The sequence below is a fragment of the Hypanus sabinus genome, chromosome 6 (assembly GCF_030144855.1).
Source record: "Hypanus sabinus isolate sHypSab1 chromosome 6, sHypSab1.hap1, whole genome shotgun sequence".
In the NCBI taxonomy this organism is placed as follows: Eukaryota; Metazoa; Chordata; class Chondrichthyes; order Myliobatiformes; family Dasyatidae; genus Hypanus; species Hypanus sabinus.
In genome coordinates, this window is record NC_082711.1 from 121,566,007 (window position 1) to 121,592,159 (window position 26,153).

Sequence of the window (26,153 nt, forward strand, 5' to 3'; positions counted from 1 at the left end):
AGAGACTGGGCTTGTATAAGCTGGAATTAAGGAGATTGAGAGGGGATCTGATTGCAACATAAGATTATTAAGGGATTGGACAAGATAGAGGCAGGAAATATGTTCCAGATGCTGGGAGAGTCCAGTACCAGAGAGCATGGTTTAAGAATAAGGGGCAAGTCATTTAGGACAGAGTTAAGGAAAAACTTCTTCTCCCAGAGAGTTGTGGGGGTGTGGAATGCACTGCCTCGCAAGGCAGTGGAGGCCAATTCTCTGGATGCTTTCAAGAAGGAACTAGATAGGTATCTTATGGATAGGGGAATCAAGGGATATGGGGACAAGGCAGGAACAGGGTATTGATAGCAGATGATCAGCCATGATCTCAGAATGGTGGTGCAGGCTTGAAGGGCCGAATGGTCTACTTCTGCACCTATTGTCTATTGTCTATAAGGAATGGATATAAAAGTGGACCCTTTGTTTGTGCTGGCAGTGGTAACTTCGAAGAATAACCATCGCATATACAAGTGTGAGCAACTCTGTGTGAAACACTTGGCGAGTGAATCGGGACAACGCGGAACACCCGGCCAGTGCAAACTCCTTTGCCCGGGTAATATCTTTGCTATTCTTTGACTATTCAGAAGAGTTAGGGATACTTGGGGCATGCGCACACACGGAATTTAGTGTATGAATTCACGTATTTGCTAGTTTAAACAATAAACATACTTGTCAGTAAATACAGATCTCTGTGCCTCACTAATCATCATTATCTGCAGACAACACACACAAAATGCCGGTGGAACACAGCAGGCCAGGCAGCATCTATAAGGAGAAGCACTGTCGACGTTTTGGGCCGAGACCCTTCGTCAGGACTAACTGAAAGGAGAGATAGTAAGAGATTTGAAAGTAGTGGGGGGAGGGGGAAATGCGAAATGATAGGAGGAGACCGGAGGGGATGGGATAAAGCTAAGAGCTGGAAAGGTGATTGGTGAAAGTGTCACGGAGCTGGAGAAGGGAAAGGATCATGGGACAGGAGGCCTCGGGAGAAAGAAAGGCGGGGGGGGGGGGCGGGGGGAGAAGCACCAGAGGGAGATAGAGAACAGGCAGAGTGATGGGCAGACAGAGAGAAAAACAAGTCAGGGATGGGGTAAGATGGGAGGAGGGGCATTAATGGAGGTTAGAGAAGTCAATGTTCACACCATCGGGTTGGAGGCTACCCAGCCGGTATATAAAGTGTTGTTCCTCCAACCTGAGTTTGGATTCATTTTGACAGTAGAGGAGGCCATGGATAGACATATCAGAATAGGACGAGATGTGGAATTAAAATGTGTGGCCACTGGGAGATCCTGCTTTCTCTGGCGGACCAAGCGTAAGTGTTCAGCCAAACGGTCTCCCAGTCTGTGTCGGGTCTCACCAATATATAAAAGGCCTCCCCTTCTTACCCCATCCCTGACATATTTAGTTGGTTTCTTTTTCTCTCTCTCTGCCCGTCACTCTGCCTGTTATCCATCTCCCTCTGGTGCTTCCCCCACTCCCCCTTTCTTTCTCCCGAGGCCTCCCATCCCATGATCCTTTCCCTTCTCCAGCTCTGTATCACTTTCGCCAATCACCTTTCCAGCTCTTAGCTTCATCCCACCCCCTCCGGTCTTCTATCATTTTGCATTTCCCCCTCCCCCCACTACTTTCAAATCTCTTAGAATCTCTCCTTTCAGTTAGTCCTGACGAAGGGTCTCGGCCCAAAACGTCGACAGTGCTTCTCCTTATAGATGCTGCCTGGCCTGCTGTGTTCCACCAGCATTTTGTGTGTGTTGTTTGAATTTCCAGCATCTGCAGATTTCCTCGTGTTTGATCATTATCTGCAGTATTTTTTTTACAACAGTATTACAGGAAAGCTACTGGCATGGTTAGAGCATTAGCTGATTGAAAGAAGGCAGCGAGGGAGAATAAAAGGATCCTTTCCTGGTTGGCTGCCAATGACTACTGTTGTTCGATAAGCGTCGATGTTTGGATCGCTTCTTTTTATGTTGTATTTAGACGATTGAATAGATGGCTTTGTTGCCAAGTTTGCAGATGAGGTGGAAGGACAGGTAGGGTTGAGGAAACACAGAGCTTCCAGAAGGACTTAGATTAGGAGAATAGGTAAGGAAATGGCAGTTGAAATACAATGTTAGAAAATGAATGGTTATGCACATTGGTGGAAGAAATAATTATGCAGACTATTTTGTAAATGGGGAGAAAATCTAAACATCTGAGATGCAAAGGGACTTGGGAGTCCTTGTGCAGAATATTCTAAAGGTTAACCTGCCAGTAGCACAGGTAGTGAGTAAGGCAATTGCAATGTTAGCGTCCATTTCAAGAGGTCGAGAATACAAAAGCAGGGACCTTGAGTATTCTGAACAGTATTGGGCCCCTCATCTTAGAAAAGATGTGCTGGCATTGGAGAGGGTCCAGAGGAGGTATACAGGTATGTTACCGGGAATGAAAAAGTTATCATATGAGGAATGTTTGATAGCTCTGGGTCTGTACTTGCTGGAATTTGGATGGATTGGGTGCTGGGGGGTGGTGGGGGCGTGGGGAAGAATGATCACATTGAAGCCTTTTGAATGTTTAAAGGCCTAGACAGAGTAGATGTGGAAAGAATGTTTCACTTGGTTGGGGTGGGGGGGGGAAGAAAAGAAGTCGAGGACAAGAGGCCACAACCTCAGGGTAGAGGGGCATTTAAAACAGATGTGGAGAAATTTCTTTAGTCAGAGGGTGGTGGAATTTATTACCACAGGCAGCTGTGGAGGCCAGGCCAGGCTGTATTTAAGGCAGAGCTTGACAGGCTTTTAAGAACAAAAGAACAAAGAACAATACAGCACAGAACAGGTCATTTGACCCACAACGTTGTGCCAACCCTTAAACCCTGCCTCCCATATAACCCTCCACCTTAAATTCCTCGCTATACCTGTCTAGTAGTCTCTTAAATTTCACTAGTGTATCTTCTGCCTCCACCAGTGACTCAGGCAGTGAATTCCACGTACCAACCGCTGAGTAAAAAACCTTCCTCTAATATCCCCCTTGAACTTCCCACCCCTTACCATAAAGCCATGTCCTCTTGTATTGAGCAGTGATGCCCTGGGGAAGAGGCGCTGCCTGTCCACTCTATCTTTTCCTCTTAATATCTTGTATACTTCCATTATATCTCCCCTCATCCTCCTTTGCTCCAGAGAGTAAAGCCCTAGCTCCCTTAATGTCTAACCATAATTCATACTCTCTAAACTAGGCAGAATCCTGGTAAATGCTTTAAATAAATAAATACCCTTTCCAATGCTTCCACATCCTTCCTATAGTGAGGCAACCAGAACAGGACACAGTACTCCAAATGTGGCCTAACCAGTTTTATAAAGATGCGTCATTACCCCATAACTCTTAAACTATCCCTCAACTTATGAAAACTAACCCTCCATAAGCTTTCTTAACTACCCTATCTGTGAGGCAACTTTCAGGGATCTGTGGACATGTACCTCCCTTTGCTCCTCCCTCACCTCACCTTGTGGAGCAGCCTGGGGAATATTCCGTCAGGCCCCGGGGACTTATCTGTCCTAATGTATTTTGACAACTCTAACACCTCTTCTCCCTTAATATCAACATGCTCCAAAACATCAACCTCACTCACGTTGTCCTCACCGTCATCGTTCCCTCTCACTGGCGAGTACCGAAGAGAAGTATTCATTGAGGACCTCGCTCACTTCCACAGCCTCCAGGCACATCTTTCCCACCTTTATCTCTAATCGGTCCTATTTTCACTCCAGTCAACCTTTTGTCCTTCACATAATTGATCAATGCCTTGGGGTTTTCCTTTACCCTACTCGCCAAGGCCTTCTCATGCCCCCTTCTTGCTCTCCTCAGCCCCTTCTTAAGCTCCTTTCTTGCTACCCTATATTCCTCAATAGACTCATCTGATCCTTGCTTCCTAAACCTCGTATGCTGCCTTCTTCCATCTGATTAGATTCTCCACCTCCCTCATCACCCATGGTTCCTTCCCCCTACCATTCTTTACCTTCCTCACCAGGACAAATTTATCCCTAACATCCTGCAAGAGATCCCTAAACATCAACCACATGTCCACAGTACATTTCCCTGCAAAAACATCATCCCAATTCACACCCACAAGTTCTAGCCTTATAGCCTCATAATTTGCCCTGACTCAATTAAAAATTTTCCTGTCCTCTCTGATTCTATCCTTTTCCATGATAATGCTAAAGGCCAGGGAACAGTGGTCACTGTCCCCCAGATGCTCACCCACTGACAGATCTGTGACCTGATCTGGTTTGTTACCTAATACTAGATCTAGTATGGCATTCCCCCAGTTGGCCTGTCAACATACTGTGACAGGAATCAGTCTTGGATGCACTTGACAAACTCTGCCCTGTCTAAACCATTGGATAATCAATATTAGGGAAGTTAAAGTCACCCATGGTAACAACCCTGTTATTTTTGCACCTTTCGAAAATCTGCCTCCCAATCTGCTCCTTGGTGTCTCTGCTGCTACCAGGGGGCCTATAGAATACTCCCAATAGAGTAACTGCTCCCTTCCTGTTCCTAACTTCTACCCATACTGACTCAAAAGAGGGTCATGGTACATTAGCCACTCTTTCTGTAGCTGTAATGGTATCCCTGACCAGTAATGCCACCCATCCTCTGCTTTTTCCCCCCTCTCTATACCATTTAAAGCACTGAAAGCCAGGAAGATTGAGAATCCATTCCTGCCCTGGTGCCAGCCAAGTCTCTGTAATGGCCACAACATCATAATTCCATGTATGTATCCAAGCTCTCAGTTCATCACCTTTGTTCCTGATGCTTCTTGCATTGATGTACTCGCATTTAGCCCTTCTACCTTCACACCCTTTATTCTGTTTCTCTTTCCTCAAAGATCATCAAAGGTTACTGGGAGAAGGCAGGGAAGTGGGGCTGAGGGCGGCAAAAAGCATTTGTCATGATTGAATGGTCCAGCAGACTCAATGGGCCAAACGGCCTAATTCTGCTCCTATGTCTTATGCTCAGTACCAGTAATCAAGTCTTGGTGGTATTCCCCTGTGTTAACTGCCTATTCACATTTCCATTTCTCCTGACAGTCACACTTGTCTCCTGCAACTTCGGGGTGACTCCATCCCTGTAACTGTGATCATCTCCTCATTCTCCAGAGCAAGCCGCAGATCATCCAGCTGCTGCTCCAGATCCCTAACCTAGTCTGAAAGGAGCTGCAGCTGATGCACCACACAGATGTAGTTCCCTGGAAAACTCTGGCTCTCCTAGGACTCAAATATACAGCAGTTTCCAAAATCTTCTGCAAATTACTGGTGGTTATGAACAGTGAAAAGCCAACTTATCAAACCACAGTCACACAGGGTTAATGGAAATGTGCAAAATTCAACAAATGATTTATTGCTGTCTTTGCTGAAGATACATGATTCCTCCAGATCTCAAAGGAACATGGGTTGGAACAATAGCTGGGTGCAGTAAATTGCCCTAAGGTGCTAAGTGCATTAGCAAATGAGAGGGGAGGAAGGGACTGTTGAATTGATGTGCAAACTTTTTTTTGTGGTTTAACCTTGTTATTTTAGTTTGTATTTCTATATGAACAGATTTTTTTGTTTCTGTGTCGTATTATTCACACTTCTAGTTAAAAAATAACTCTCATTTTTTATGTATTTGCCATCTCCATTTGTGAACTTTATGCAATTTCACAGGCATTTTACTTGAACCCTTCTAAATTTGATCTCCTCTTCTTCATGCCAAAATATTACTCCTTACAAGCAGAAACTAAAAGTATTTCCATCTTCTGTGCAGAAACAAAAGCAGCTGAGAATGGTCACTATTTCCTATTTCAAGAAGGTACGGGAGCATTAGGTCCCACATCACCAGGTTCAGGAACAATTATTACCCTTCAAATATCAGGCTCCTGAAACAATATGGATAACTTCACTTACTTCAACACTGAACTGATTCCACAACCTATAGACTCATTTTCAAGGACTCTACAATTCATATTCTCAGTATTTTTTAAGATTTTTTTTTGTATTTGCACATTTTCTTTTGCCGACTGGTTGTTTGTCCATCTTTGTTTATGTAGCTTTTCATTGATTCCATTGTATTTTTATTTATCTACAAACTTTGTACTATGAATGCAAGAAAATGAATTTCATGGTAGTATATAGTGATACATACATACTTTGATAATAAACATAACTTTGAAATTTGTATTCAGTTTATTTTTGTCCGTTTCTCTTTAGCATCATTGTGGTTCTCAGAACAGATGTACGTTGTTTTGTGAAGGTGGTACAAAACACATTCATTCAATCTTTATGCCACTCACCTTGTGTTCTTTTTCACTGAAATGCTGCTGCTCTTTAAGTAGCAAGCTGATTGATTTCACTTCCTTTTCAATTGCCGGTTCTAATCTGTTCCGGTAGAATTGTGTCAGTCTGAACAGACTGTAGTTATCGCAATTTCCCAAGACTTCCTTGAACGTACACCTCAGAGCTGCGAACAAAGTTGAGACAAAATAAACATTAATTGCCCATGGTACCATAGTGGATAATGTAACACAATTACAGCTCAGGGCATTGGAGTTCAATTCTGGTGCCATCTTTGAAAAGTTTGTACTTTCTTCCCGTAACTGCGTGGGTTTCCTCTGGGTGCTGCGGATTCCCCCCATAGTCCAAAGACATACCAGTTGGTAGTTCAATTGGTTATTGTAAATTGTCCTGTAATCAGGCTCGGGTTGAAAAGGTGGATTGCTGGGCGGTGTGGCTTGGAGGGCCAGAAAGGCCTGGTCCACACTGTATCTTGACATAAATAAAAATACTAAGATTCTTTCCAGGATCCCGCATTTCCTGTTACCAAAATGGCCAAGGCTGCTACGAGTTATTTCAAACATCTGAAAAAGCACCCATAATGCACAAATTTCATGTCACATACCTGATTCTGTTCTGCATTTTCTCAGTGCCTATGTTGCAATCCATGTTCTATCCATGTCCTGTGCAACTAATCCATTCCTGTTCACCCTTATGTATTATCTCTTATAACAGGTCAATGTTTGACTGCTCTGGGCCTGAACTCGCTGGAGTTCAGAAGAATTCCTGGGGGGGGAGGGGGTGTCAGGGGAAAAGTATTGTTGAAAAGCCTCGATAAAGTGGATGTGGAGAGGATGTTTATTATTACAGTTAGGGCATCTAGGACAAGAGGGCATAGCCTCAGAACATAGATGAGGAGAAATTTCTTGAGCCAGAGGACAGTGAATCAGTGGAATTAATTCATTGGCTGTGGAGGTGTATTTAAAGTGGCGGCTGACAGGTTGTTGATGAATAAGGGTGTCAAAGATGACAGATAAATGGGATGGGATTGGAAGGGATAATAAATAAGCCATGGTCTTTCACTGATTCTATTCTGGATATCAGAAAATGAATGTAAAGGTTGAATATGGTGACATTTAAGCACATTGATAATACATTTATTGTGAACTTTTTGAATAGCGGAGTGGACCCTAATCTGCTAAGTGGTCTAATTCTGCTATCCAAGACCTTGTTAATGTGACTCAAAATTAACATTGCTACAGTAAAGGAAAGAGTGACTGATGTAGATCAAATCAATGCTCTGTGAGCACGATCAGACTGGTGAGAAGGTATGAGGAATATTCTCCTTGGGGAGTGTTGTAATGTGAGTATTATTAAAAGTAAGTTAATACTAATCGAGGAGTTGTTCGTAAGAAGAGGAGGGATCTGGGGTTGGCGGGGTCTTTACTTCCACTCTTTTTACTCCCAGTATGCATTCTATTTAGCTCCTCCACCCATGCCGCATGAGGTACCTGGAAGCCTCTGTAATAGCACAGTCAAAGAAAGTTTTACTCATTTATTGTTGGGAGAAGAATGAGCAGACATGGGAAAGAGACACAGGCAAAAACACAGCAGAAAATTAAATCTGGTATAGCTTACAGTTACAAAGGAGATTGAAAGGTCTAGACAGAGTGGATGCCTATCTTATAGTGCAGAAGTCCAGGACCAGTAGGTACAGCTTCAGAACAGAAAGATGTCCCTTTAGAACAGAGATGAGTAGGCATTTCTTTAGGCAGTGGATAGTGAATCTGTGGAAATCACTGTCACAGGCAATCTCAGTCTGAGCGACATCCGAGGCCAATCTCCTAAAACAAAATGTCACTTTTATGATACGAAAGGACATTGGGCTAGAAATTGCTCATATAGGAAACAAGGTGGATAACACAAACAGCTCAACAGCATGTTCAGACCCCTTCCTGGCAAAAGTCGGGACACATTAGTTATATGACACAGTTTCTACAAGCAATGCTGGATGTAATGGACATATTACTGCATTCAAAAACAACACCATCTCCTGAACAACTTTCAATTCCATTCCCTGACAACTATGAACATAAACCTCTTATTCCCCCATCAAGAAGGCCTTGATGTTGTTCACTTCTTTCTCAAAAAAAGACCCAACTAGTTTCCGTCTGTTACCAATCTCCTCTGTCTGGCAGAAGTGGTCCTCCCACTTTCTTCAAACTCAAGGGGTAGCCATGGACAGTCACGTGGGTGCCAGCTATGACTGTATTTTCACTGGCTACATTCATTTTCCAAGCCTTCCTTGGTAATTCTCCACAACCCTGTACTACATTGCTTTCGCTTCATGCACCCATACTGAGAATGTCCAATTTCATCAGCTTTGTCTCTGACTTCCACACTGCACCTAAGTTCCCTTAACACACAAAATACTGGAGGAACTCAGCAGGCCAGGCAGATCTATGGAAAAGCAGTACAGCTGATGTTTCGGGCTGAGGATCTTCAACAGGACTGGCAGGTCGGTGATGCTTGTTTAAAAGGAGAACTTCATGGGCATTCACGCTTATTCTGATGGCCCAGTCAGTGGCAGGAGGAGGGCACAGCGATGTGGTTTCCTGCAGGTTGGAGATGCTTGTTTAAAAGTACAGAAGGGACAAGCAAAGTGGCCACTGGTGTGAGTAGGCCAGTGGTGAGAGTATGAGGGTTAGGGCTCAAAGGATGCTTCAGCTCGGAAGAGGCATTGGCTCTGTTAAGGTTCTCCTTTTTTGCCCTCTTATTGTACCCAGTGTAGTAAATGGCTGTTGTGTGTTCTTCATGCGGATGTTGGAATCCTAGGAAAGCCAAAGTGTCCCCGAGAACTACATCTGTGTGAAGTGTATCAAGTTGCAGCTTCTTGAAGACCACGTTATAGATCTGGAGCAGCAGCTGGATGACCTTCAGCTTGTACGGGAGAGTGAGGAGATAATCAATTAGAGTTACAGGGAAGTAGTCATTGCAAAGTTGCAGAGGGCGAGTAGCTGTCACCAGAATTGGAAATGTGAAGAGGCAATTAGCGCAGAACACTGGTGGGCATTCTCAATAATAAGTACAGCGCTTTGGATACTCTTGAGGGGGATGACCTCCCAGGGGAATGACACTGAGACAGTTGTGCAGAACGGAAGGAGGGAGGACGGGAGTACCAGTGATAGGGGTCTCAATAGTCAGGTGAACAAGCAGAAGATTCTGTGGACATGATCAGGACAGCTGAATGGCACAACATTTTGGAGAAGGAGAGAGAGCAGCCAGAGGTCTTGGTACATATTGGAAAACCAAAGAGGTCCTGAAAAGAGAATACTGAGAGCCCAATAGAAAGCTGAGAAGCAGGACATCCAGGGTAGTAATTTCTGGATTGCTACCTGTGCCACGTGAACTGGTGCAGGAGACAAGGCTTCAGGTTCTTGAATCATTGGAATTTCTGGGGGAGGTATGACATGTTTGAAAGTGACAATTTGCACCTGAACCCAAAGGGGACTAATATTCTTCGGGCAGGTTTGTTAGAGCTATTGGGGAGGGTTGAAACTAATTTGGCATGGGGGTGGGAACTGGAGTGAAGGGACTCAGGAAGGTAGCGTGCAGTCAGACTGTCAAGCAGATTATAGGACAAAATTGGAGCCAGCAGGGTATCAGTGTATTCAGGACTGAAAAGGGTAGCAAATACAGTACTCGAAGTGTTATATCTTAATGCATGGAGTATAAGAAATAAGGTGGATGATCTTGTTGCACTATTACAGATGGTCAGGTACGATGTTATGGCCATCACTGAATCGTGGCTGAAGGATGGCTGTAGTTGGGAGCTAAATGTTCAAGGTTACATATTCTAAATGAGGTATAGATAACTTGGCAGAGGGGGTGGTGTGGGTCTCCTGGTAAATAATGGCATCAAATCAGTAGAATGATGTGACATAGGATGAGAAGTTGAATCCCTGTGGGTTGACTTAAGATATTGCAAAGGTTAAAGGACCCAGATGGCGGTTATATACAGGCATCTCAAAAGTAGCTGGGATGTGGACCACAGCTTACAATAGGAAATAGAAAAGGTGTGTCAAAAGGGCAACGTTATGATAATCGCGTGAGATTTCAACGTGCAGGTCGATTGAGAAAATTAGGCAGGAAATAGATCTCAAGAGAATTTGTTAAATGTTTACAAGATGGCTTTTTAGAGTCATTAGTCATTGAGTCTACAAGAGGATCAGCTATACTGGATTGGGTGTTACGTAATGACCCAGAAGTAATTAGGGAACTTCAGCTAAAATAACTCTTGGAGAGAGTTATGACAATATGACTGAATTCAACTTGAAATTTGGTAGGGTGAAAGTAAAGTCTGACGTAGCAGTACTTCAGTGTAGTAAAGGAAATGACAGAGGTTTGTGAGAGGAGTTAGCCAAAGTAAATTGGAAGAAGCTACTGGCTGGAATGACAGCTGAGCAGCAATGGAGAAAGTTTTGAGGAATAATGAGGAAGGTGCAGGAAAGATGCATCCCAACAACAAACAAATACGCAAACAGCAAAAGAGAACAAGAAGAATAGAAGTGAGTGTATTTGCTATTATAATGGAGAAGGTGCTCAGAAAGCTAAAGGACCTAAAGGTTACACAAGTCACCCCTACCAAACCAACTGCACCTAGAGTTCTGAAAGAGGTATCAGTAGAGAGTGTGGAGGCATTAGAAATCAGCTTTCAAAAATCATTGGACTCTAGCAATGGTGCCAGAGGACTGGAAAATTGTAATGTCACTCTACTTATTAAGATAGAAAGCAGCAGAAAGGAAATTACAGACCAGTTAGCCTGACCTCAATGGCTAGGAAGGTGTTGGTGTCAATAGTTAAGGATAAGATCAGGGAGTACTTGGTGACACGGGATAAGAAAGGACAAAGTCAGCATAGTTTCCTTAAGGGAAAGTCTTGTCTAACGAATCTGTTGGAATTCTTTGAGGTGATTACGTATGATAGATAAAGGGGATGCAGTAGATGTTGTATATTTCAGAAGGCCTTTGACAAGATGCCACACATGAGGATGCTTACTAAGAGCTCATGACATTGCAGGAAAACTACTGGCATAGTTACAGAGTTGGCTGATTGGCAGGAGGCAGCAAGTGAGAATAAAAGGATCTTTTTCTGGTTGACTGCCAGTGACTAGTAGTGTTCTGCAGGGGTTGGTGTTGGGACCGTTTCATTTTATGCTGTACATCAATGATTTAGATGATGGAATAGGCTTTGTTGCCAAGTTTGCAAATGATATGAAAATTGGTGGAGGGGCAGGTAGTGTTGAGGAAACAGGTAGGCTGCAGAAGGACTAAGGCAATTAAGATAATAGACTCATTTATAAATAACCTTCACACAATTTGAAAAGACAAATTCGTCATACCTGTATCCACCACAGATCTTGGATCTTGATTCTCGTTTGAACCTTCAGCCATGGTAATGAACAAATGCTATGTCTGACAGGAGGTTGAAATGTTCTGCAGTAAAGGAAGTAATGGAATGAGAATTACATAAAGTTATTAAGATGAAAAAGACGATTAGTACACTTCCCTTCCGAATTGCAAAAAGAGTTGATAGCATTTGGAGAGTAAGTACAATTTCAAAAGACAAAAAAATAAATAAATAGTAGAATTCTGAAGCAAGGAAAAAAGAAGCAGAGTATTACACTTTTAGCAACAAGTGTGTCATTTTCCCTAATTCATGGACATCTGAATTTCCTCAATTCATTCTGCATGGAGGCCAGTGACCAGTGGTGTGCCTCAGGGATCTGTTCTGGGACCCCTCCTCTTCCAGATTTTTTATAAATGACCTGGATCAGGAAGTGGAGGGTTGGGTTAGTAAATTTGCTGATGACACAAAGGTTGGAAGTGTTGTGGATAGTGTGGTGAGCTGTCAGAGGTTACAGTGGGACATTGACAGGATGTAAAACTGGGCTGAAAAGTAGCAGATGGAGTTCAACCCAGATAAATGTGAAGTGGTTCATTTTGGGAGGTCAAGTATGATGGCAGAATATAGTATTAATGGTTAGACTCTTGGCATTGTGGAGGATCAGAGGGATTTTGGGGTCCGAATCCATGGGACACTCAAAGCTGCTGTGCAGGTTGACTGTAGTTAAGAAGGTATACGGTACATTGGCCTTCATCAAACTTGGGATTGAGGTTAGGAGCCGAGAGGTAATGTTGCAGTTGCATAGGACACTGGTCAGACCCCACTTTGAGTACTGTGCTCAGTTCTAGTCACCTCACCACAGGAAGAATGTGGAAACTATAGAAAGGGTGCAGTGGAGATTTACGAGGATGTTGCCTGGATTGGAGAGCATGCTTTATGAGAATAGGTTGAGTGAACTTGGCCTCATCTCCAGTGACAGAGGATGAGAGGTGACCTGATAAGAGGTATATAAGATGAGAGGCATTGATCGTGTGGAAAGTCAGAGGCTTTTTCCCAGGGTTGAAATGACTAGCACAGGTTTAAGGTGCTTGGAAGTAGGTACAGAGGAGATGTCACGGGAGAGTCCAGGACCAGAGGACAAGGACACCCATTTAGAATAGAGATGAGGAGGAAGTTCTTCAGCTAGAGTGTGATGAATGTGTGAAATTAATTACCTCAGGCAGCTGTGGAGACCATCATTGGGTATACAAAGTGGAATTTATTAGATTCTTGATTAGTAAGGCAGTCAAAGATTACAAGGAGAGGGCAGGAAAATGGGGTTGAGAAGGATAATAAATCATGATGAAATGGTGGAGCAGACGATGGGCTAAATGGCCTAATTCTGCTTCTGTCTTATGGTCTTAAGTAATTCACAGCCTGGCAGATGGCAATTAGTGGGTTTCCCACAAGTCAGACACTGAAGACCAACGTGATCCACGGCAACCCTGTCATACGAACATAAGAAATATTCTTGTAAATCTCCTCTGCACCCTACCTATAGTTTCCACATCCTTCTTGTAGTGAGGCGACCAGAACTGAGCACTGTACTCTATGTGGGATCTGACCAGGGTCCTATATTCAGATTTAGTTTATTGTCATTTATAACCATAAATACAATGCAGTTAAAAATGAGACAATGTTCTCCGGAATGATATCACAAAAAAGCACAAAACAGTCCACACAAGAAAAGCCACATTATGTTTGGTAATCCCCAATCCAGAATCCAGAGAGGCTGCTGCATATCAATATCGCGCTACCATCTTAGTACGTTCCCCGGAAAGGAACTCCAAACACATCAAACAAAACTAAAGCTACAAGACATACCCAAAACCACATAGCTACACATAGTTATCGTTAACATATAGTTTCAACAGTGCAGACAATACCATGATTGATAAAGACTAATAAAGACCACATAATTATAACACATAGTTTCAACAGTGCAAAGCAATACCGTAATCTGATAAAGAGCAGTCCATGGCACGGTTTAAAAGAGAGTCTCAAAGTCCCGACAGCCCATGATCTCACGCAGACAGTAGAAGGAAGAAAAACTCTTCCTGCCATGAACCTCCAGCGCTGCCGATGCAGCATTTTGGGAGCCCTGACGACAGCCAACTCCGAGTCCGTCTGAAAACTTCGATCCTCCAACCAGCCCTCCGATACCGAGCACCGAGCAGCATCTCTGCCGAGCACTTCGACCCTGGCATCGGCTGCCAGCAACAGGCAAAGCCGAGGATTCGGGGCCTTCCTCCCAGAGATTTTTCCGATCGCACAGTAGCAGCGGCAGTGAAACAGGCATTTCAAAAGTTTAACCAGATGTTCCTCCGTGCTTCACATGTCCGTCTCCATCAAATCAGGATTGTACACGGCTCCCTACTTGACAGATTACAGATATTCATTCCAAAGTGGCCGCTGCGCGCTGCGTCGTGCCGCCATCTTGAAGACATAGCTGGAATATTACATCTCGGCTCTTAACCCCATCTTATGATTGATGAAGGCCAATGCACCATATGCCTTCTTAACCACAGAGTCAACCTACGCAGTAGCTTTGAGTGTCCTATGGACTTGGACCCTAAGATCCCTCTGATCCTTCACACTGCTAAGAGTCTTACAATTAAAGCTATATTCTGCCATCATATTTGACCTACCAAAATGAACCACCTCACACTTATCTCGGTGAACTCCATCTGCCACTTCTTAGCACAGTTTTACATCCTATCAATGTCCCGCTGTAACCCTCTGACAGCCCTCCACACTATCCACAACACCCCCAACCTTTGTGTCATCAGCAAATTTACCAACCCATCCCTCCACTTCCTCATCCAGGTCATTTATAAAAGTCACGAAGAGTAGTGGTCCCAGAACAAATCCCTGAGGTACACCACTGGTCATCAAGTAGTAAATAGAAGAAGGAGTAGGCCATCTGGCCTGTCAAGCCTCTCCACCATTCAATAAGATCATAGTTGATCTGGCCATGGACTCATCTCCACCTACTTGCCTTTTCCCCATAACCCTCAATTTCCCTACTATGCAAAAATCTATCTAACCTTGTCTTAAATATATTTATTGAGGTGGCCTCCACTGCTTCATTGGGCAGAGAACTACACAGATTCATCACTCTCTGGAAAAAGCAGTTCCTCCTCATCTCCATCCTAAATCCACTCCCCCACATTGTGATGCAATCCCCCCTAGTTCTCGTCTCACCTACCAGTGGAAACGACTTTCCTACCTCCATCTTATCTATCCCTTTCATAATTTTGTATGCTTCTATACAAAATCATCTCATTCTTTTGAATTCTAGTGAGTACAGTCCCACGAGGCTCAATCTCTCCTCTTAGTCTAACTCCCTCATCTCTTGAATCAACCTGGTGAACCTCCACTGCAGCATAACCTCCCTGCTCTTAAATTCAATCCCTCTAGCAATGAAGCCAACATTCCATTTACCCTCGATAGCCTGCTGCACCTGTTAACTAACCTTTTGTGATTCAAGCACATGTACTCCCAAGTCCCTCTGCACAGCAGCATGCTGCAATTTTTACTATTTAAATAATAATCTGATCTTCCATTTTTCCTTCCAAAGTGGATGACCTCACATTTACCAACATTGTACTCTATTTGCCAGACCCTTGCCCACTCAGTTAACCTACTTATAGTTTTCTGCAGACTTTCTGTATCCTCTTCACAATTTACATTTGCAATCAATTTAACGTCATCAGGAAACTTCAGTCCCCTTGGTCCGCTCTTCCGGATCGTTAATATATATCGTGAACAGTTGCAGGCCGAGCACCGACACCTGTAGCACATCACTCACCACTGATGGTCAGAGTAACACCCATTGTATCCCAACTCTCTGCTTTGTACTAGTTAAAACGAATCCTCTGTCCATGCTAATACATCACCCTCAAGTCCAACCCAGCCAATTACTGCCCTATCAGCCTACTCTCAATTACCAGTTAAGTAATGGAAGCAGTTATCAACAGTGCTATCATGCAGCACCTACTCGGCAATAACCTGCTTATGGATGCCCAGTTTGGGTTCTGTCAAGGTCACTCAGCTCCTGACCTCATCACCTCCTTGGTCCAAACATGGGCCAAGGAGCTAAATACCAGAGGTGAAGTGAGAGTGATAGCTCTCAACATTAAGTCAGCATTTGACCGAGTATGGCATCAAGGTGCCCTAATGGAGTCAATGGTAATTAGGAGAGAAAACCCTCCGTTGGTTGGAATCTTAGCTGACACAAAGGAAGATATTTGTGATGGCTGGAGGTCAATCATCTCATCCTCAGGACATCACTGCAGGAGATCCTCAGGGAAGTGTCCTAGGACTAAACATCTCCAGCTGCTTCATCAATGACCTTACTTCTAACATGACTGCATGATTTTCTGCACCATTCATGGCTCCTCAGATAGTGAAACAGTTCATAACCAAATGCAGCAGGACCTGGACAATATCCAGGCTCGGGCTGACAAGTGGCAAGTAACATTCGAGCCATGCAAGTGCCAGGCAATGACCATCTCCAACAAGAGAAACTTTAACTATCATCCCTTGACATTCAGCGACATCACCATCACTTAATCCTCTACTATCAATATCCTGAGGGCTACCATTAACAGGAAACTGAACTGGTCTAGCCATATAAACACCATAGCTACCAGAGCAGACCAAAGGCTAGGAATCCTGAGGTGTGTAACTCACCTCCTGACTCCCCAAAGCCTGTCCACCATCGACAAGGCTCAGGTCAGGAGTGTAATGGAATACTCATCACCCGCCTGGATAAGTGCAGCTCCATCACTCAAGCAGCTTGACACCATCCACCACTTGGAAATCCCCCTCCAAGTCACTAACCATTCTGACTTGGAAACATTTCCTTGTTCCTTCATTGTCACTGGATCAAAATCATGGAATTCCCTCCCTAACAGCACTGTGGGTGTACTTATACCTCAGGGACTGCATCGGTTAAGAAGGCAGCTCAAGACCACCATCTCAAGGACCACTAGGGATGGGCAATAAATGCTGGCTTAGCTGGCAATGCCCACATCCCATAAGTGAATAAATAAATCAAACTCTATGCATCTTTATCTTATGGATAAGTCTTTTATGCAGTACCTGATCAAACCCATTCTGGAAATCCAAGAAAAATAACACCCAACTGTTCCCCTCTACTGCTCTTGTTATATCCTCAAGGAACTCCAGCAAGTTTGTCAAACAGGATCTGCCTTTACTGAATTCATGCTGAATCTGCCTGATGGATTCATTTATTTCCAGGTGCCTATTTCTTTTTTAATGATGGCTTGAAGTATTTTCCCAACTGCAGATGTTCAACGAACTGGCCTATAGTTACCTGCTTTTTGCCTAGATCCATTTTTTTAAAAAGTGGAGTGACATTCGACATCTTGCACTCTGCTGGGAGCTGCCCAGAGTCTAGAGAATTTTGGTAAATTATCACCAAAGCCTCTACTATAACTGCTGCCATTTCTTTCAGAACCGTGGGGTGCATTCTATCAGGACCGGGGACTTGTTTATCTTCAAGCCCACAAGTTTGCTCAGCACTACCCCTTTAGTGATAGCTATTGTATTGAGGTCCTCACCTCCCATTGCATCCATAACATTGGCATGTTAGGCGCGTCCTCCATTGTGAGGATGGAGTTATTCAAAGACTTTGCCATTTCCTCATTACCCAATATCAATTCCCCCTTCTTGCCCCTCAAGGGACCAATGTTCACTTTAGCCACCCTTTTCTGCTTTAAATAATACAGATGGCCCCGTTTTCCGAACATTCACTTTGCAACAGCTCGTTGTTACGAAAGACCCACATTAGTTATCTGTTTCCGCTAGCTGAAGAACATTTTCGCTTTTATGAAAAAAGGGAGCATGTCCGAAGCAGCCAAGCTCCTCCACCAGAACTGCATTCCAGCCACCATAGCTTAAAACACGTATCTGTGAGCATTTGTCTTTATCTCAACTTATTTTGTACATCTGCTAGCAAGATGAGTTCTAAGGTATCGGAAAAGTCTAAGAGAGCTCGTAAGGGTGTTACACTTAGCGTAAAACTGGACATAATTAAGCATTTTGATAGTGGTCAATGAAGTAAGGACATTGTCCTGCATCCACTATTCGCACTACTTACACGCAGAGAGAAAGAATCTTGAAAGCTGCCGATGTTACTATTGGTTCTGCTTGTAGCAAAGTGGTCTCTATTAGTCGGCATCCAATAATGGATAAAAAGGAAAGTCTATTGCCTGAGTGGATTGATGGGTGTATAAAGTGTGGTGTTTCTTTATCTTATACTTAAGGAGAAATCAGTCAGTCTTCTTAATGAGCTGAAACAGAAAGCACTCGACGATGGTGATGAAAGTGTTGTGAAAGTGGAATTTAAAGGTAGACATGGGTGGTTTGATCGGTTTCTGAGGTGAGGGCAGCTTCACAGTTTAATGTTTACTGGAGAGAATGCTTCTGCTGATACTGAAGTTGCCGAAAAGTTCCCAGCAGAACTGAAGAAAATAATTACAAAAGGTGGTTATTCTTATGCTAGAGTTTAACTGTGACGTAACTTCAATTTATTGGTAAAAAATTTTCCCATATGAATTAGATATTTTTGCAAAAATGGAATTTAAAGGTAGTTATGGGTGGTTTGATTGTTTTTTGAGGAAACAGCAGCTTCATAGCTTAAAGGTTACTGGAGAGAGTGCTTGCGTCAGATTTTCGCTATGCTTGACAGTGCTGCAATGATTGCAAAAAAGTATTTCTACTTTATATAGGCTATATATTTATCATATCATTACTGCTTTTACTATATGTTAGTGTTATTTTAGGTTTTGTGTGTTATTTGGTATGATTTAGTAGGTTTTTTTTGGGTCTGGGAACACTCAAATTTTTCACATATAAATTATTGGTAATTTCTTCTTCACTTTATGACATTCCAGCTTACGAACCATTTCATAGGAACGCTCTACCTTCAGCTAGCTCTACCTATAAAAACTTTTACTATCCTTTCTTATATTTTGTGCTAGTTTATTTCCATAATCTATCTATTTCCATAATTATATTATCCTTTTTGCTTGCTTAGTGGTTCTTTGTTGCTTTTTAAAGTTTTCTCTATCTTCCAGTTTCCCACTTCTCTTGGTGACATTATAAGCACAAGCTTTTAGTTTGATGCTTTCTTTTATTTTCTTAGTTATCCAAGGCTGGCTGTCCTCCCCCTTACTGTCCTTGCTTTTAACTGTCCTTTTTTGAGCACTGTGAAACATCCCTGAAAGTCTTCCACTGCTCCTCAACTGTCCCACCATATAGCCTGTGTTCCCAGTCTACACTAGCCAAATCCTCCCTCATCCCATTTTAGGCATAATACACAAAATGCTGGTGGAACACAACAGGCCAGGCAGCATCTATAGGAAGAAGCACTGTCGACATTTCGGGCCGAGACCCTTCATCAGAACTAACTGAAAGGAATGATAGAGATTTGAAAGTAGGAGAGGGAGCGGGAAATGCAAAATGATAGAAGACCTGAGGGGGTGGGGTGAAGCTAAGAGCTGGAAAGGTGATTGGCAAAAGGGATACAGAGCTGGAGAAGGGAGAGGATCATGGGATGGGAGACCTAGGGAGAAAGAAAGGGGGATGGGAGACATAGGGAGAAAGAAAGGGGGAGGGGAGCATTGGAGGGAGGTGGAGAACAGGCAGAGTGATGGGCAGAGAGAGAAAAAAGGGGGAGGGGAGAAAACCAAATATATCAGGGATGGGGTAAGAAGGGGAGGAGGGGCATTAATGGAAGTTTGAGAAGTCAATATTCATGCCATCAGGTTGGAGGCTACCCAGATGGTATATAAGGTGTTGTTCCTCCAACCTGAGTGTGGCTTCATCTTGACAGTAGAGGAGGCCATGGATAGACATATCAGAATGGGAATGGGAGGTGGAATTAAAATGTGTGGCTACTGGGAGATCCTGCTTTCTTTGGCGGACAGAGCATAGGTGTTCAGTGAAACAGTCTCCCAGTCTGCGTCAGGTCTCACAAATATATAAAAGGCCACACCGGGAGCAACGGACGCAGTATACCACACCAGCCGACTCACAGGTGAATCGAGTCTGGGTAGCCTCCAACCTGATGGCATGAACATTGACTTCTCTAACTTCCGTTAGTGCCCCTCCTCCCCTTCTTACCCCATCCCTGATATATTTAGTTTTTTCCCCCTCCCTCTTTTTTCCTCTCTCTGCCCATCACTCTGCCTGTTCTCCATCTCCCTCTGGTGCTCCCCTCCCCCTTTCTTTCTCCCTAGGCCTCCCGTCCCATGATCCTTTCCCTTCTCCAGCTCTGTATCCCTTTTGCCAATCACCTTTCCAGCTCTTAGCTTCACCCCCCCTCCTGTCTTCTATCGTGTCGCACTTCCCCCTCCCCTCCTACTTTCAAATCTCTTACTATCTTTCCTTTCAGTTAGTCCTGACAAAGGATCTCAGCCTGAAACGTCAACAGTGCTTCTTTCTATAGATGATGCCCGGCCTGCTGCGTTCCACCAGGATTTTGTGTGTGTTGTTTGAATTTCCAGCATCCTCGTGTTAGGCATAAAACTCTGGTTTTCGATCAAACTATTGCACCCTCCATTTCAATGAGAAACTCAGTCATTCTGATCACTAATTTTATCTGTCTCATTGCACAGGACCAGATCTAAGATAACACATTCCCCTGTAGGTTCAGCAACATGCTGTTCAAGAAAGCCATCACCGATGCATTCCTCCTCAAGAGTGCCTCGACCAACCTGATTCACCCAATCTATCTGCAAGTTAAAGTCCTCCAAGTTAACTGCTGTTCCAATCTTAAATGCCTCAGATATTTCTCTGTTTATTGCCTATGCCACTATAATATTATTCAGTGGCTGATAGACAACTACCACCGGTGATTTTATTCCCTTTACTTTCACGAGTAGCTTCAGATTCTTCTGCTTTGAGTTGAGTCTGATCTGCGCTAATGATACATTGCTAGGACACTGCCATAACCGTAAACTACTTGAAAGTGGTTAGCAGTTTGAGCAGGGTGGTATGATCATGAACAAGGCAGTTGCAAGGAACCGCTGACGAGGATTTGATCCAGAATAGGTATCAAGTTCTTGCAGCCTATGTAGATGCTAACAAAGACTGTGGCGAGGATAAGCTAAACGAAAACAGGGTCACACTGTCTATTCCAGCTCTGGGAGCAAAAACTGTGGGGCATAGAGGAAATATAGATTAGGGTATAAATACTATTCTCTATTCCAACCTGAAATGCGTGACCTGTTTCATTGAGTTATAAAAATGAGAAATGCTGGATGGCTGTAATGAAGACAGAAAGAGCTCATTATGTCAGCATCCTTGGGGGAAGATTGAGAACAGTTTTTCTTCACACTGCAGCTTCTTCATCAGGACTGACTGGGAAAGACTGACTTCAGAATATGAACTGTTAAAGGTGGTTTTCAGGTGTCACATGTTATCAAGTGGAATCTTGGCCTTCACTGTAAGAGGAACTGAGTTTAAGAGTAAAGCATTTTGCTGCAAATGTACGGGATACATGGAGTCCAAGAATCCAGATAAGAACTTAGAATTAAGAACTAAAGTAGCTTTATTAATTTCATTAACAGTGACAATGCAGACTTTGTGGCACTACTGCATACCTGTCTTTTCTGGGCAAGCTCATGCAGTTCTCTCACACCAGTTGGACACGACATGTTAAACGCTCAACATTGCTTTTTCTCAGCACTATAAGGCAATCGTTCTACTTTGCTTTAAAAGTGTTGCAATACATGAACACCCCCAGCCTGATTCAGCATTTCCTGTCTTAACACTTCAAGGGTGTTTCTTTTTCCCTTATCAGTGTAATACGGCCTACCTTCTTTGCCTTCAAAAAGCTGTTTTGTAAGATTCTTCTTATGTTGTGCTCACACAACCCTTCCTTCAGCACCACTTATTCCAGTCAGCAGTCTCTGCCGATTGCCCACTATGGACTACTTGGTCACTCCATAACCATCAATAGTTGCTGCTGCAAGAAACAACAATCATCTTCAGAGCAAAGCAAAAGGTAATAAGTTTCATTCAGCTTATGGTAATTCAGGCTCAGATGCTGCAGATGCTAGAAATCTTGAGCAACACAAATGCAGGAGGAACTCAGGTCAGGCAGCATCTGTGGGGAAGAATAAACAATCACTGTATCAGGTGACACCCTTCATTAGAGCTGGAAAGGTAGGGGGCAGAATCCAGAATAAAAAGATGGGGGAGGATGGGGGAGGATGGGGGAGGACAAGCCAAAAGGTGACAGGTGAATACAGGTGAGTGGGAAAGGGCTGGAGAAGAAGGTATCTGATAGGAGAAAAGAGTGAACCAAAGGAGATGGAGAAGGAGGAGCGGCAACAGGGAGAGATGATAGGGAGTTAAGGAAAAGCTAAGAGGCCAGAGTAGGGAATGGAAGAAAAGGAAAGGGAAAAAAGTTACATTGTTTTACTGAACAGCATCACTATCACACTTCTGTTTTAAGTTTAGATTTCCTTTAAAAAAACAAAAGCCACTGCTTTATGCATCCAGGACAATCTCATTTCAGGAACAGATGGTATGTGTCCTTATGTTCTTGTTTAGTCTTAAGAAACAAGGGTGAATAAATGCAGCAGTTTGATTCGTTCTTGCTCCAGCTTCCAGCCCTTTGTGTCAATGCATGTTGCCAGTTTGGGGTGCAGTAACCGCGATGCTATTGTAGCTCAGGACATCAGAGCTCAGTTCCGGCATCCCCTGTAAGCAAGCTTGTACGTTCCTTCTTGTGTGCATGTGGGTTTTCTCAGGGTGCTCCTGTTTCCTGCCACAATTCAAAGGCATTTGGGTTAGTAGGTTAATTGGTTATTGTAGATTGTCCCATGATAAGGCTGGGGTTAATTCAGTGAGTTGCTGGGTAATGCAGAGGATTCTGGATAATTGGGTCACTGGTTAATCAGGGCATCCGCTTATTTGTGATAACTCTTAAAGAACAAAAATTACTTGAGAAAAGAGCTGGCAGCATCCAATGGATGAACTCCTCCATCGATAAACTTAAGGAACTCATGCACTGTGGTGTTCTAATTTGTTCTGAGGTAGAGTTAAATACATAATTTGTTACTCGGTTAAACATAGAACATAGAATAGTACAGCACATTACAGGCCATTCGGCCCACAATGTTGTGCCGACCCTTAAACCCTGCCTCCCATATATCCCCCCCCCCCACCTTAAATTCTTCCATATACCTGTCCAGTAGCCTCTTAAATTTCACTAGTGTATCTGCCTCCACCAGTGACTCAGGCAGTGCATTCCACGTACCAACCACTCTCTGAGTAAAAAACCTTCCTCTAATATCCCCCTTGAACTTCCCTTCCCTTACCTTAAAGCCATGTCCTCTTGCATTGAGCAGTGGTGCCCTGGGTAAGAGGCGCTGGCTGTCCACTCTATCTATTCCTCTTAATATCTTGTATACCTCAATCATGTCTCCTCTCATCCTGCTTTTCTCCAGAGAGTAAAGCCCTAGCTCCCTTATTCTCTGATCATAATGCATACTCTCTAAACCAGGCAGCATCCTGGTAAATCTCCTTTGTACCCTTTCCAGTGCTTCCACATCTTTCCTATAGTGAGGTGACCAGAACTGGCCACAGTACTCCAAGTGTGGCCTAACCAGAGTTTTGTAGAGCTGCATCATTACCTTGCAACTCTTAAACTCTATCCCTCGACTTATGAAAGCTAACACCCCATAAGCTTTCTTAACCCTCCTAACTACCTGTGAGGCAACTTTCAGGGATCTGTGGACATGTACCCCAGATCCCTCTGCTCCTCCACACTACCAAGTATCCTGCCATTTACTTTTACTCTGCCTTAGATGGTTGAACTCCATCTGCCACTTCTCAGCCCACTCCTGCATTCTATCAATGTCTCTCTGCAATCTTTGACAATCCTCTACACTATCCACAACACCAACAATCTTTGTGTCATCTGCAAACTTGCCAACGCACCCTTCAACCCCCACATCCAGGTCGTTAACAAAAATCACGAAAAGTAGGGGTCCCAGAATCAATCCTTGTGGGACACCACAAGTCACAACCCTCCAATCTGAATGTACTCCCTCCACCACAACCCTCTGCTTTCTGCAGGCAAGTCAATTCTGAATCCACCTGGTCAAACTTCCCTGGATCCCATGCCTTCTGTCTTTCTGAATCAGCTGACCTTGTGGATCCTTGTCAAATGCCTTTCTAAAATACATGTAGATCACATCCACTGCACTACCCTCATCTATATGGCTGGTCACTTCAAAGAACTCTATCAGGCTTGTTAGACATGATCTGCCCTTCACAAAGCCATGCTGACTGTCCCTGATCAGACCATAATTCTCTAAATGTCCACAGATCCTACCTCTAAGAATCTTTTACAACAGCATTCCCAGCACGGAAGTAAAGCTCACTGGTCTACAATTACCTGGATATCCATACTACCTTTTTTGAACAAGGGGACAACATTTGCCTCCCTCCAATCCATTCCCATGGACAATGATGACATAAAGATCCTAGCCAAAGGCTCAGCAATCTCTTCCCTCGCCTTGTGGAGCAGTCAGGGAAATATTCCATCAGGCCCTGGGGACTTATCTGTCCGAATGTATTTTAACAACTCCAACACCTCCTCTACCTTAACATCAACATACTCCAGAACATCAACCTCATTCATATTGTCCTCACCGTCATCAAGTTCCCTCTCATTGGTGAAAACAGAAGAGAAGTATTCATTGAGGAACTTGCTCATTTCCACAGCCTCCAGGCACCTAATCTTCCCACCTTTATCTCTAATCAGTCCTATCTTCACTCCTGTCAACCTTTTGTTCTTCATATAATTGAAGAATGCCTTGGGTTTTCCTTTACCCTACTCGCCAAGGCCTTCTCATGCCCCCTTCTTGCTCTCCTCAGCCCCTTCTTAAGCTCCTTTCTTGCTACCCTATATTCCTCAATAGCCCCATCTGATCCTTGCTTCCTAAACCTCATGTATGTTGCCTTCTTCCATCTGAGTAGATTTTCCAACTCACTTGTCACCCATGGTTCCTCACCCTTTATTCTTTATCTTCCTCACCGGGACAAATTTTACCCTAACATCCTGCAAGAGATCCCTAAACATTGACCGCATGTCCATCGTACATTTCCCTGCAAAAACATCATCCCAATTCACACCCACAAGTTCTAGCCTTATAGCCTCATAATTTGCTCTTCCCCAATTAAAAATTTTCCTGTCCACTCTAATTCTATCCTTTTCCATGCTAATGTTAAAGGCCAGGGAGCAGTGGCCACCGTTACCCCAGATGCTCACCCACTGAGATCTGTGACCTGACCCAGTTCATTACCTAATACTAGATCTAGTATGGCATTCCCCCTAGTCAGTCTGTCAACATACTGTGACAGGAAACCGTCCTGGACGCACTTAACAAACTCTGCCCCCTCTAAACCATTGGAACTAATCAGGTGCCAATCAATATTATGGAAGTTAAACTCACCCATGATAACAACCCTGTTATTTTTGTACATTTCCAAAATCTGCCTCCCAATCTGCTCCTTGGTATCTCTGCTGCTACCAGGGGACCTATAGAATACTCTCAATAGAGTAACTGCTCCCTTCCTGTTCCTGACTTCCACCCATACTGACTCAAAAGAGGATCCTGCCACACTACCCACCCTTTCTGTAGCTGCAATAGCATCCCTGAGCAGTAATGTCACCCTCCTCCCCTTCCCCTCCCTCTAAAAACACTGAAATCCAGGAATATTGAAAATCCATTCCAGCCCTGGTGTCAGCCAAGTCTCTGTAATGGCTACCACATCATAATTCCATGTATGTATCCAAGCTCTCAGTCATTATCTTTGTCCCTGATGCTTCTTGCATTGAAATACACGCACTTTAGCCTTTCTACTTTACTACCTTTACACCCTTTATTCTGCTTCTCTTTCCTCAAAGCCTCTTTATACGTTAGATCTGGCATTACTCCATGCACTATACTTACAGTTCTCTCTTGACCTGTATCCTCCTCTACCTCACTACCTGCTCTAACACTCTGGTACCCCTCCCCCTGCAAATCTAGTTTAACTCACCACCACCACCCCCCCACCCCCCCCCCACCGGAGCAGCACTAACAAACCAACCCGCAAGGATATTAGTCCGTCATTTTTATACCTTTTTAATGATTCTTGGAAACCAGCTATTTGGGGCAAATGCTTAATTGGCATTTACGCTAAATGTGGCCCAATTAATTGGAATTCACAGTATACTAATTCTCTCTAAGCTTCTGTTATGAAGGTACCACAGCTCTGAGCAGGAGCAGGAGCAGCCCCCTCCTTCCGTAGAATCGCAAGATCGCTATTAATTCAGGACTCGGAAGTGAGAGACAATGCAAA

At 43.7% G+C, this 26,153-nt stretch overlaps 1 protein-coding gene across 11 annotated transcripts in view; it reads right to left on the bottom strand.

The window, feature by feature from the left end:
- The window catches only part of LOC132395802 (NACHT, LRR and PYD domains-containing protein 3-like), a 99,533-nt gene that overhangs the window by 54,074 nt on the left and 19,306 nt on the right, over nt 1-26,153 (bottom strand). For 9 of the 11 annotated variants that reach the window (XR_009512746.1, XM_059972859.1, XM_059972861.1 and 6 more), the window contains 3 exons: nt 21,610-21,759; nt 11,716-11,809; nt 6,335-6,501 (listed from right to left, as the gene is read on the bottom strand). Coding sequence is in view for 10 of the 11 variants with exons in the window: in XM_059972859.1 (XP_059828842.1) it covers nt 6,335-6,501; nt 11,716-11,767 (219 nt within the window). In the remaining variant the exon portion in view is untranslated. The remainder of the gene's footprint in view (nt 1-6,334; nt 6,502-11,715; nt 11,810-21,609; nt 21,760-26,153) is intronic. The other 2 variants (XM_059972863.1, XM_059972862.1) reach the window with 1 other exon arrangement.